Source organism: Dreissena polymorpha, chromosome 1, assembly GCF_020536995.1.
Source record: "Dreissena polymorpha isolate Duluth1 chromosome 1, UMN_Dpol_1.0, whole genome shotgun sequence".
Taxonomy (NCBI): Eukaryota; Metazoa; Mollusca; class Bivalvia; order Myida; family Dreissenidae; genus Dreissena; species Dreissena polymorpha.
This window is the reverse complement of record NC_068355.1, coordinates 143,803,614-143,818,242: the sequence shown is the minus strand read 5'-3', so window position 1 is coordinate 143,818,242 and position 14,629 is coordinate 143,803,614. Positions and strand designations below refer to the sequence as shown.

The 14,629-nt window shown below is 36.3% G+C and overlaps 1 protein-coding gene across 1 annotated transcript; it reads left to right on the top strand.

The window, feature by feature from the left end:
* The first annotated feature begins 1,590 nt into the window (after nt 1–1,590).
* On the top strand, nt 1,591–4,113 carry LOC127853723 (uncharacterized). The gene is made up of 2 exons (XM_052388467.1): nt 1,591–1,813; nt 2,222–4,113. Exon 2 carries the CDS (start codon nt 2,229–2,231, stop codon nt 3,243–3,245), a length of 1,017 nt encoding a protein of 338 aa, XP_052244427.1. The 5' UTR covers nt 1,591–1,813; nt 2,222–2,228; the 3' UTR covers nt 3,246–4,113.
* The last annotated feature ends 10,516 nt before the right edge of the window (nt 4,114–14,629 follow it).

The following is a 14,629-nucleotide window of genomic DNA, read 5'->3' as shown; positions in this document are numbered from 1 at the left end:
ACCAAGATACCAGAACAAAGTCCGATTCCAAGCTTGACCCACTCGAGATGTTGATGTTCAACTAAGTTGGGAGTGTCTTTTTTCAATAGCACTATACAGAAAAACTCAAAAGGGTAAATGGTTAGTCAAAATATGCAATTCAGATAGGAAATATATGCAGCCTTATCAAATATGGGTCCCGCATACCTTTGCAAATGGTGCCTTATGGGTCGCTCAACTTGGTATATCTCTTTCAGTGCGGGAACCGAATTTTGTAGGCCTTTGCAAACCGTTTGGATCCAGATGAGACGCCACAGAACGTGGCGTCTCATCTGGATCCAAACTGTTTGCTTTTTTGATAGTATTTAAAAAAAATTTTTTTCGAAGAAATGCTTATTGTAGAAATTCAGCAGACGACATTTTAGCAGACGATAAATTTCCCAGAATGCAAAGGGATATTGTTCAATTAAACGAGCATGATGCTCTACATAAGAGCGTAATACTCTAATGGGTCTTATGCCATATGCGTCTAGCGTAGTAATACTCTAATGGGTCTTATGCCATATGCGTCTAGCGTAGTAATACTCTAATGGGTCTTATGCCATATGCGTCTAGCGTAGCGCCAGACAAGGTAATACTCTAATGGGTCTTATGCCATATGCGTCTAGCGTAGCTCCAGACAAGGTAATACTCTAATGGGTCTTATGCCATATGCGTCCAGCGTAGCTCTAGACAAGGTAATACTCTAATGGGTCTTATGCCATATGCGTCCAGCGTAGCTCTAGACAAGCCTGTCGTAATACTCTAATGGGTCTTATGCCATATGCGTCTAGCGTAGCTCCAGACAACTCTAATGGGTCTTATGCCATATGCGTCTAGCGTAGCTCCAGACAAGCCTGCGTGTTAGCTCAGTCTGATCAGGCGCTACCACTTCCTTTAGAGAGTTAACCCATTTATGCCTAGCGTCTAGAAAAAAAGGCATTGGCAAACAGCATAGACCCAGATGAGATGCCGCATAATGCGGCGTCTCATCAGGGTCTGCGCTGTTTGCTTAAAGGAATTTCTGTAAGAAATATTCTAAATATGGAAATAAATATACTAGACATCCCTTATTTTGGAAATAAATTGATCCAATTTAGAAGGATGGGTGAGACCACTAGGCATAAGTGGGTTAATAAAGACTACATGGTCTCAATATCGGTCAGGGTAGCTCCAGGCGAGATTGCGCTTATGCACAGTTCGGTCTGGAGCTACACAGGCTGCATATGACATAAGATCCGTTTTCACATGATGTTGCTGCCCAAGCAGGAAGAGAAAACTCGTGTTGCTGTAAACAGAAAGCTTATAGCGTACATAACTTCATGAGGCAAGTCTGCTAAACAAATATGAGGAGATTGATGCTTGATCTGCTATTTAAAAATGTTTTACACAGTAAACGGACTCGATATTTCCTCAATAAACAGCATTATCAGTCTTACGACCCAATCCAGCAAAAGCAAATATGTTTAAAAGAAATGCACTCGTACTCAGATTTATGCAATAAAAGACCTACCGACAGTTATCTATGAGTCATATGTACATACATTATGTTCATGCGATAAACTTCACAATTGTACGCTCGAAACCGGCAGTGGTTTTTAAGGTGGTTGGGGTTTGCGTTCAAACATATTTCATGCACCTTATCTAAACTCAAAAACGAGTGATTTAGGAATGTGTACACTCAACATGGGCGATGCTTAATTTACAGTTACAATAACAAAGTTGCATGACAAGTAAGTCGCTGCTGAATCGCACACGATCCGCTCTGTTCAGCGACTCATGAGGAGTATTTGAGGTAAAATATTATTTGCAATTCAGTTGTTTTATTAATGGTTTAATAAGAATGGTTCTCCAAAATCGAATGGATATCAGTACTGGTGTATTTTGTTTCATTTCTTTTTCATTAATGCAGTTTTGAAATTAAGAATAACACATCGGTTCGAGTTTCAATGCAATCAATTTATTATATTATAACATCGTCTCGTTTAGAATACTGGTTTACTACTATAATGGAGTTAAACATTAAAAGTAATAATCTAATGACTTGCAAATGTGTATATGCACTTATGATATCACATTCATATAAACGGAATGGACTATTTCACATCACATATTAATGGTTCTGTGAACTACGATTTCACGCGACTGCATCGCAGACCATAACCGTATATCTTGACGACTAATTTTGTAATTTGCTTTTCAGACTCAACATGAACGTGGGACATGTCGTCATAGTGTTGTTTGTGGTGCTACTAATCGGCCATACGTTCGGCAATACCGACGATTGGAATGCTAAGGTTGAATATTTCGAGAAAGCCGAGCTACGGTGTCATGGATCAGACGTGGGTTCGACGGCGGTTCGCCTGTGGATACTGCCCTCCGGAGAAATAATATATGCGACACCTGGCATGACGTGGTCAAATGGTCACATAAGTGTTAAAGACGACGGGTTTACGCTTGAAATAATGCGCGTAGACGACGAAGACTTTGGGCTATACTTCTGTATCCTAGCAACTGGCACGAACTCGTCGGTAGTCAAGAAAGGCCTGAACATCGACGGACCGTACTATGGCGAAGACCACTGGGACGCTATCAAGCACAGCGCTATAATTGGCGGTGCGTCGGCGGCCGCGGCTCTGCTGATACTGATTTTCATTTGGATAGCTTGCAGGTACTGTCAACATAAAAGGCTGACGGTAGAGAAGCGTGGGATCGAAAACGCCTTAGAGAATAACAAGGACGCAGTTACAACGCCGACTTCCAAACTGGACGACAGCATTTATTACGTCGCCGATGGAATGAATGAAAGCCAAAAGGCGACGGTGCATGTGACGAAACAAGAGGAGATAACACTGGACGCTTTCACGGATGCGGGTCATTATCAATCAATTGACAGCCTTGGTAGGGACGCAAAGCCACAGTTCACGGACTTGGCGACTCTGGATCCAGCCGATATTCACGCCAGGTATGTCAATGATGTGCATGGAAATCAATCCGCAAGCGGTTCCTTATCCGGTTCGGAGTCCGGCGTTATGAACTTCGGCTTTGAAAATAACTACGAAGATGCCTATGCTAATGTTGTTAAGGAACAACATAATGCGGCTGCACCCGCTTTCGATTCTGACGTGGTCATTGAGACGACAGGCACCAACGTGCCCGTCATGTCGACGTCGATTCAGTCCACGTGTGACCTTCCGACCCCAAAGGATCATGACTCTCTCGAATAACATTTTGACAATGAAGATCGGACGCTGTGCTGATATTCGTTTTTTTATGTAAGACTAATGTTGATATGCTAATTACAGTTGTGTATACCGGCATGTTTAAATAGAATTAGGTCTAGGCTTAATACGCATGGTCACTTTAAGAATGAATGATTGGAGAATAGCTTGGTGGATTGGGGAAATGTTCTGTGTTACTATATATTTTTACATTTATATGAGCTGTTCTCTGTGAAAAAAAAAATTTTGTCCGCACAGGCTAATCGGGGAAGACACTTTTTGCCTTAACTGGATTTTTGCTAAGAAGAGACTTCCTTGAAACGCAAATTATCCAAAAGGCGGAATGGGTCGTATCTGATTAGCCTGTGTGGACTGCACAGGCTAATCTGGGACGACACTTTTACGCACATGCATTTAACCCCTTTTTCATAGAGCAACGCCAATTGATATATTTTCAAACGATGTTTATCACATTCTTAAAAAAATAAGTTGATTTTTTCCTTCTCCCAAAATAGGTGTCGGCCAATCTTTTATTCGTTATTTGTTTTCACTACTGTACACGTTAATTTTCGAAAATAACTTATGATCAAGTGAAGCGAAAATGTACGAAAACTTAGATGAAAAAACAATCTAAAGTGAATGGTCGGCACTAACAACGTGTTTCTGCCGGGTCATTGAGAAACAAAAATCTTTACAGGTTCGTTGTTATTACTAGTTAACATAAGGGTTTTATTAATAGTTTGCAATCTTAAACCATTGTTAAATTAAGTAACAATAGATATGTATCGTGTAAGATGCGAAAAGACGGTTAGCCTTGTAATGTTATATGTATAATGCGTATGTTGTATGTATACGCGATAAACGATGAGATGTTTGTTCTTTTTAATCTTGGAAGGTGATAACTTCAGATTACATCGTCTTTTAAATGTTATCGGTATAGCATTGGCATATGATTATACCGGCATAATATAAATAATATCCCAAACGCAAACCAAATAACTGTAAGTTTCAAACGGGGATACAAGTCCACGTACTCATCACCATGATTTCCACTGAAGAAGCACATTTATTCTGCGCCATTTCGAAGAAGACAAAAAGACTGATCTCACTCTAACAACGTAACCGCACACGTCCGTACATAACACGAAGGGCCTGTTGATCATAGAACACTCACATGAAAAACTGTAGCGGCAATAATCGACACTCTGGTTTTGGTCTAATTTTACATGGGCATAATTTGAACATATCTGGCCATGTCAGTCTATATAAAAAATTACACTACCATATGGGTTAGACCATTTTTGACAACAGAAGCATTATTTGAACAAATCAGGGACCTATACAAACAAAGCTTGTTTGTATAGGTCCCTGAACAAATTTAGTACCATCTGAAGTTTTATACAAAATATCACACTTATGGACCTTTTCCTTCTATTATGCTTACTAATGATTTATTAAAAATATGACACCTGTTTCGTTGCCAGCTTTGAACCCATAAGTATATATTGATACAAAAAACGTCATAGAGGGCAATTATTTGATGTAACGTACTATATATAAAAGTTCTTGGCATCGCAGAACATAACCTTGTATCTTGTAACTAAGTAAATTGCTATACAGACTTAACATGAACGTGGAGCATGTCGTCATTGTGTTGTTCTTGGCGGTAAGCGTCGACCCGACGAGCGGCAATACCGACGATTGGAATGCTAAGGTTGAATATTTCGAAAAGTCCAGATACTCTGTCAGCTTAACAGAAAAGGCGTGGTTCCGACGGCGGTTCGCTTTTGGTCAATGACCTCAGGTGAAATAATTTCGACGAAACCTAATATGACAAGGTACGATGGTCACACACGTGTAAAAGACAGCGGGTCGTAGACGACGTCTACGAAGACTTCTGGCTATACGTCTGTATCCTAGCAACTAGAATGAAATCGTCGGTAGTCAAGATAGGCCTGAACATCGACAAACGGTACTATAACAAAGATCACAGGGACGCTATCAAGCACAGCGCTATAAATGACGGTGGGTCGGCGGAAGAAGATCTGCTGATACCGATTTTCATATGGATAGCTTGCAGGTACTAACATAACAGGCTTCGGTAGAAAAGCGTGGCCTCGATAAGTGAAGGTGCTTCGAACCATTTGTTTGTTTTCGTCATCCCTTTTCTGTACTGTATACACACATGAAAACATACTTTGATTGATAACCAAACTTAATTGTGGGATCGGCACTAGAAATGTGTGTCGGATCCTTGAAAGCTTACCCGAGAAACTGTTGCAAAGTGGTATAATACTCGAGTCCCTGGTTTTGGGCTATTTTTGATGACATGGGCATGATTTGAACATATCATTTTCATGTACGTCTTTCAGAACAATTCACATCACCACACAGGTCAGACCATTTTGACTCAATAGGCACACTTGCAACAGTTTTAGTATGAGACCGCCATCTGAGTTTATATATTAAGTATTGCACGTATGGACCTTTACTTCTGCCTTGCTTATTCAATCTTTATTACAAATGTGACGCCTGGGGCGTGAATAGTTTTGACCCCATGTACATAATTTGAACAAGCATTATAAAGGACCATTTTCTGATGCTACGTACTAAATCTAAAAGCTCTGGACCTTGTTGTGGCGATTTTTTTATATATATTTATTTTCCTTTTATTTTGACCCGACAGACATAATGTGACTTATGCCAAATATGAAAGACAATTGCTTGCGGTTACAAACAAGAATATGTCTAAAGGTATTTTCTATTGCGTTTATGTAAATCTGACCAGTCTTGCCCCCTGCATTCACTTCATTTAACAAACTTCACCGATAGATGATGCCACATATCAAATATGAAAGCATGGTCGTTTCAGACGGGAGGATTTTAAAACGTTGTTCTCATAAAACTTGAATAAACTTAGTAGTGGGCCTCTAGATGATGCTACATACTTATTATGAAGCCTTCCCATTTGCAATTTCAGCTATAAAGAATTTCCTGCCTATTCCTGCGTATTCTAAAAAGAAGTTAAAGTAAAAGCCGGAAACGGTTTTCACCACATCACATGATCATTATTCGAACAAGCTATGTATAGGATCCCTAGATAATGTTACATACCAAATATGAAAGACCTGGAATCAGGGTTTCAGACAAGAATATATTTAAACGTCTTCCCTATGTTCGTCTATGTAAAACTGGTTACCCTCTTGGCGGGACCAGTATGACCACAGCGACATCAGTTTAACAATCGTTTTAGCGGAACACGATGCAATTCTGCATACCAAATATTAACCCATTTATGCCTAGCGTCTAGAAAAAAGGCTTTAGCAAACAGCGTAGACCCAGATGAGACGCCGCATGATGCGGCGTCTCATCATCAGAGTCTGCGCTGTTTGTTTAAAGGAATTTCTGTAAGTTATATTCTAAATATAGAAATAAATATACTAGACATCCCTAATTTTTTAAATAAATTGATCCAATTTAGAAGGATGAGAATGTCCACTATGCATAAATGGATTAAACATCTAGGCTTTGCAGTTTCAGAGGAGGAGATTGTTTGCAGTTTTCAGTTTTAAAATCCGTTTAGGCCAAATGACGGTTCGTTAGTAATCATATAATTTCTAATGCACAAATGTAGAAGAAAATCATAAACAGTATTGTTGACCTGTATAAAAAAGTTAATACTGGAATACTTATATATTTTACTGTTAATGATCAATAAATTTTAGAAACTCTTTCAATGGAAATAATAGACGAAGAGTCAATTATCCAATTAAAAGCTTTAAAAAGATCTCAACTTATTTTTTTTTTCCCAATAAATCTGGTAAAATTGCGAAGAAGTAACGTTTAGCGAACCTTATACTAACAAGCCGTGTTTGAGAAAGACAATGTACGTTTATTTTTTTATTATGGTGAATAATTGGTAGATTTTTTTCCTGAGCTTTGGTGGGTGTTTTTGTTATGCAGTTGCCATTCAAACTATTTAGAAAATGAACGACGAATAAATATTGCTCACAGTGCTGTCCCCTTTGACATCAAAACAACTGAGCATCAATTGTCGATAATGCAACCACCAGTCATTGCAACGCACCAATGTGCATAACAGTATTAATCTGATAAATTCAAATACTACAACGCAACACGTCAGTTTGTCACTAAAACATAGAAGTTCATTAGCCATTTCCATGATTTTGTTGATTTTGCATCTTTATGTAAGAATGTATGAACGGAATCAACATATGAGCCCCGTTCTGAGAAAACTGGGCACAATGCATGTGCGTTAAGTGTCGTCCCCGATTAGCCTGTGCAGTCCGCACAGGCTAATCAGGGACGACACTTTCCGCCTTAATTGGATTTTTGCTAAGAAGAGACTTAATTTAAAGGAAATATGACATTCAAGCGGAAAGTGTCGTCCCTGATAAGCCTGTGCGGACTGCACAGGCTAATCTGGGACGACACGTTACGCACAAGCATTAGGCACAGTTTTCTCAGAACGCGGTTCATACGTTGTTTTTTTATCTTTATTGCGAGCTCTTGCTACAATGCTAGGGGGCGAATTTCCGTCGAACAAGTGATAATTTTGTTGTGGCCTTACTTCGCATTTTCTTGATTAGTGGATGAATAAGTACTAGCCCCAAAATCAATAGTATGGATGCTAAAACGCTTAGTAGCCGTCAATACGCATCCATGGTATCACTATCAAACCATTTCATCAAATTTAAGACAGGTATTGAATTCCAGCCGACACCAGATATCCATGTTGTATGAGAGCCGCGTTCTTAGAAAAGGGGGTTTTATGCATGTGCGTAAAGTGTCGTCCCATATAAGCCTGTGCACAGGCTAATCAGGGACGACACTTTCCGCTTTTATGGTATTTTCTGTTTAAAGACAGTCTCTTCTTAGCGAAAATCGAGTTAAAGTGAAAAGTGTCGTCTCTGGGACGACCCGTTACGCACTTGCATGAAGCCCCCTTTTCACAGAGCGAGATAAAGTAAAGCCTTGACATTATAATGCGAGAAGCGAACGGGTCAACTAAAACATTTGCATTTCATCCGACTTTAGCCTTAATTATCAACTTCATTCCAGTGTTGTGAAAAGACGTTTTTATTTGAACCGCGCTGTGTGAAAATGTTGTTTTATGCATGTGGGTTAAGTGACGTCCCAGATTAGCCTGTCCCTGTAATAAGGGACGACACTTTTGACTTTTATGATATTTTCCGTTTTAAAAAAGTCTCTTCTTAGCAAAAATTTAGTTTAAACGGAAAGTGTCGTACCGGATTAGCTTGTGCAGACTGCTAATGTCATACTCAATTTTACTATATTTTCGTGTGAAATTGGATTTTCCATTTTGTCCATTTTATGCTGTGTATACCGGGATATTCATGAATTGCTGTATGACAAATTATTGAATACTTAATAATTAATAGATCTGTCTGAATTCAATTCGATTGTCTGTCTTAATATCATATTCCTTAAATTACAAATGTTATTTCTATCTTTTTTCTGGTTTAATTAGTGTTAAGCGCTAATACTCTGTGGTGCGTGAGAGACGTCAATAACTAAGTCGTTGTGAAACAGTCCATTTTATTCTCTGAAACAATATCAGAATACGCACTCTATAATGTATCAAAACAACATAAATATTTGCATGCGCAAATATTATTTGTGGAATATATAGTTATACATATATGCGACGCTGTTGATAATCATTATACATTAATAAATCATACAAAATACTATATTTTTCAAGCATTAACATATTTCAAACATTAACATTGTTCTATCAAATCATAAAAACATTAAATCTTAATAAAGTGTTATTTATATGATCATTCTGTTTGTATTTATCTACCTGGATAACCTTCGCGGGAGATTTTAGTTCAGTAGGTTATTTGCAGTAATTAAGTCCGAAAAAGAGATATTTGTTCGCTTTTTATTCATCCATTTACTTGTTAATTTGTTTACTGATTTTATTTTCTATTTATTCTCTGTTTATGTATTAAATATTTCTGTTACTTCATAAATTAAGTGCTGAATCAATTTGACACATTTTTATCAGAAAATAAAGTGCACAATTCCTCACTTAAAAAAGCGTTTCTAAAAAAATACAATAACTATTTAAAATTTTGTTAATTGAAATAAATTAAAACTATATTAATTAGTAATTATTAACATTAGAATATGTTAAAGATAAAAATGAGATAATATGTTAAATCATGAAATTGTAATTTTGGATTGTATTACACTAGTCTGTGACGACACTTTACGCAAATACATTAAACTCCTTTTTTTTAACAGAACACGGCTCATTTATAAGAAATACAGGCTTGGGTAGTGTACTAGGTTAACCGATCTATGCCTATAAAATTATACTACAAATATGTGATTATGCGTTCTCAATCTGTTACTGATTCGCGTACGCTATTGTCCATTCACGTTTGCCTATTCAGAGACATATACACCACACGGTTCTATAGAGAACATTAATTTGACAACAGTTGCAAACGAATAAAAAATGCGAAATCTGTTACGCACCAAATGAGAAATCTCATTTAAACAAAATCAATAGTCAGAAAGAACACATACACGAATCTCATTTAAACCAAATAAATAGTGAGAAAGAACATATACACGATGGCAATCACCATGACCATTATATAAATTTCTGGTAGTATTGAAAATATATCAGTTACTGGCGAAGAATCGGTGCGAACACCTTCGTACAGAATGGAACGTTTTGCAATGGTCTTGTTGTGTAGCGTATGTCTCAACGGTTTAATTGGTTATACAAGTAAGTGTGTTTTCGTATCTTATAAGACACATGTATTGAAAACATCGACTGTATAATTATCACAATGCACATGTATATTTTTTAAATAAAATATAATGACAGATATTCAAAATGATTCTCTAATCAGGCTTTTGGTCAGTTAGCTCTACCACATTAATTAAATGTTCCATATTTCGGAACGTTTATAGAATTGCGTGATTAATTTTATGAGATTGGGATATGTGCACTGGCATCAAAATATTAACAGAGATCCACATTGTTTTCTTTCATAATTTCCAGGTGTTCTATTGGCCGTTTTATTTAAGCAAAACATGTTAGCAAGATTAATACTTTGCATACCAGTATACTAGTACTTCCTATTTCGAACGGCAAAATGTTTTCTGATTGAAATTCTGATCTTAATTTAGTCCAAAACATAACGATAGTTATTGTTTGCCGCAAAATCGCGGACAAAGTCACATGCCAAATAGTCACAGCTTTTCACTACCCGACCTGACCCATAATTAATCCACCTTTTTCATTCAAATAACAATTGTTGTTGTATGTGATTCGAACGGAGTTAAAATGTGTTTCAGGTTTGTAGTGCCTGTCTTTGTTACATGAATGGGCGTTTTAAAATCTAGCCACAAACCCAGAGACTATTCTAAAACTCGAACTGTGTTAGATTTTTTGTACAGTTTTTGTCCGACCAAACAAAGCCGTGAACGTTGAATCGTCTTCCGCATAAAAATTCAGGCATTGGTGAAACTCCGGTCGTTGAATGGTTCGGATAGCGTTGCCACAATTTGTTTACAAACTTTATCATGTAAAGCTGAGAGGTCTCTTACACGTTACATTTGTTCTTACTTGTCTTAGATTATTCATAAAAAAAGTTTCACGTTAATGTGTATACAACATTTATTTCTTAGACATGTCCGACAATTTTATGGGATTTGTCATTTCCAATTTCTCTATGCCTTTTGGTAGGGAGTCCACCTGTGCACCTGTGATTTATTTTACAATTGTAGTATCGCAGATTTTTCATATGCAATTTGACATCAACTTTAGCTGTTCAAACCACAGGTGGTTAGCTTGCGGCTATGATATTAATTAGTGAAATTATCATTTTGAATGATAAATAATCATATTATTACAAAAAATCAACTTTTCTGAAAAAAATAGTTCACTATCATATATATATATATATATATATATATATAACAAGGTATTCAACTCGAAATCACCTGAAAACAGGGTGCATCGCTTTGAACAGCCGTTACTTCATCAATTTTGGAGCGATTTCTACGATCTCGGGATGAATTTCCTTTCTGGAAATGTACATGTCTTGCACATTTTTTACAAATGCTGGGTCAAATTTTAAGAAATAACACGATACTCAACTCGCGTGACCTACTTGACATCGATAAGACCCGATCTAAGACTGAAATCTTAACGGAGTAAAGGGCATTTTCCCTGCAAAGTTCACGGACCTCGATACCATAATTCAATAAAACGTATGAAAAAACATTCTTACCGTGCTTGCCGTTGTATTATGCATAAAAACTAACTGTATAGTGCTGTTTGAAACCTTTGTTTACATACATTTCAACTAACCGACATTTTAAACACACGAGTGATTTCATTGGTCCAATGCGAAGGTGTGTCTTTACAACTGAAGATTTCATTCATTAATACTGTCTGATCGGTGTCAAGTAGGTTAAGCGAGTTGTGTATCGTGGTATTTCTTAAAATTTGAACCGTCATTTGTAGAAATATAACAAGATATATTTACATTTCAAGAAAGGAAATTCATTTCTGCGTTGAATAAGACCAAGATCGTTAAAATCGCTACACAATTGATGAAGTTATTGCCGTTCAACGCGATGCACCCCGTTTTCTTGTGATTTTGAGTTGGATACCTTGTCAGAAAAGTTGATTTTTCGTTATAATTTGATTATTTATCATTCAAAATGATCATTTTACTAATTAATATCATAGCCACACGCTAACCACCTGTGGTTCAAACATGTTGTTTCGTATACAATAACAAATATTAAGTTATCTATGTTTTTCATAAACAAAAAGTTAAAATACTTGATGTTTAATTTATTTATAAAAGAAACACACTTTTCAACTGTAACTAAGAAAATCACCAATTATCTGGCTACAAGTTTATTCTATATTACTAATCTTTATTGTTTTAAGAACATCACTATACACACAAATATTTATTTGAGTGTTGTCGTTCTTAACAAACTATTTACATGATATGGTTGGATATGGCTTGGTGTATCGTTTTAGAAGATCTAATGTTACTCTCTAAACACAAACACCCTGTAGTGTATACTGCAAAGTGTAAGGTATAGAAGGGATATATCCAAAGTTATTTCCCATGAATGCGCTTTTTATATTTGTGTATACTTGTGTTTATATAGATTCCCTGCCGATAAATGATGCGCTGGTAAACAAAAACATTAGAAGCAATGCAGCGGACCTGCAGTTTCTCGAAGAAAGGTTAGATTTTCTTTCCGCAAAAACGTGCTAATTGCTTTCGTTGTAATACAATTTCAGTAAAACTGAATATACATTTTGAATATTTAATGTTAAAACAAACACTCAACAACAACACTCTGTCTAAAGCAGATTTTGTGTTTAAACATTAACAAGTGCCATTGGCACATGCGCCATTTTAACTACAGCGATACCCGTAGTTCGTGTACTATTAATATGGTTACATTATAGTGTTACCAATTAAGCATAGCGTTTATTATACTATATCTGAATTAGGTTTTAACTTTTTATCTGCAAGAAATGTGTCTGCTTCATTTTCATGAATACAACAATGAATGGGGCTGCCCTCAATTAACATCCGAATTTATGTTTATCGAATTTATTAGGTATTACAAACATTAAATTGGTGTTTCATTTGTGAACGTGCCCTTTTTAATTATAATACCAAAATATATTTGCTGTAAGTTGAATGGTTGTGATTTTGGTTGAAAAATTCGATAAAATGTCGACTATTTAGCACCATAAAATACAAATCGCTGAGTACACCGGCACACGTGACTGATATTATACATTTTATGTAATGCTGTTTTTATTTCCAGAATATTGGATCGAATTAAACGGGCGTTATGTAAAGATCCGAAGTGTTGTTTCTGCGACGGAACTACGAAAGACCTACCATGAGACGATTTCGGCAATAAATTTGACTGAATTTTAAATGTACCCCTCCTACTTGTGATCTTTAATAATTTTGTTGTTAAAACCGGTATTTACAATATGTTTAAGAACTTTGACACTTATACAAATATACTACTAAGCTGGGTCATGAGCTAGAATCTCGAATCAGAGTCTTTGTAATAATTTACTTATTGATAAACATGTGTTCATGTGTATCGTTGAGGCAAAAGCAATAAATTATTTAAAATTAACAATAACGGTATTTCATTTTGCAATTTTGCATTGTGGGTTATTGAAACCCTTAATATGACCCGTTATATAACAACGAAAAAACATTAAGAACACGTTTCTTTTGTAATTATATAAATTTACTGGTTTCCGAATAATTAACTATTAAAGTTTTAACAAATAGTTATTTGTCTGATACATATTGCAAACTAATGAGTGATGATGTAAATCAATATACATCGAGAAAACCTTACACGCTTAAACAAGGCGTGTACGATTTCTTACTTGTGTCTAGGAATTTTTTACGTGCATTGGACATAAACACCAGCTTAATATATGGTCAGGTCAGCTATATAAAGCTTGATAATTTTATGTCGTAAATCATGCTTACTCTTTATTTCACGATGAATAATAATAATTTTTGATGATTTACTAGTACTCCAATTACCCCCGACGCATATCATACTATTTAATTTGTGGAAAATACACCATTAATTATGACCGACTCGTTAATATTTGAACAATTCAAATGCGGTTTTTGGCCTGTGGCGTAGCCCTAAGGCCATAGCAATGATACAAATTTCTGAGACAGTCAGAATTTGCTGGCTGCCGAAACCCACGAATGAATGAATTCCCATAAGTCCGATTTACCACTTGGCGGTAATTCATGCGCAATCAAAGAAGTTCCTCGCAGATCTCAATAACACGCCTTGTAAATACAGAACATCACTATATAACATGACAGTGTCATAAAACGTGTAAAAAATATTATTGAAACAAAATTGCTAAGCATTGGCTACGACATAGTTTTTATTATTGTTTGCATATTCATGCGAGAATAAGTTCCTCACTTGACGGTCTAGGCCGAAAAGATAGGAGTGTCTACGGAGACAGTAACAAGATTTTTTTTCTGATACATTTTTTGAAGACATTACATTTGGTATTTATAAACATATTTTAAGATATTGTTATTTTATTTTGCGTTAACGAGACATTCGAGAAAAAGAAAATGAACAAAACAATAACAAATATTCATGATCATTCTCGGAAATATACGTAGTTACCGGATATGATATTTCACTGCGCAGATCGAGCGCGCAAATCGAGCGCAAAAAGTTCTACGTGAGACAACGTACACAATCTGTACACCGTTCTTTATCAGGGTAAAGGTCCAGTCTCACTATGATGCCGGCGGAGTCCCGGTGCGTGA

What these genes read in the sequence shown, in the direction of transcription:
- LOC127853723 (XM_052388467.1), top strand. Translation starts at nt 2,229, where the DNA reads ATGAACGTGGGACATGTCGTCATAGTGTTGTTTGTGGTGCTACTAATC.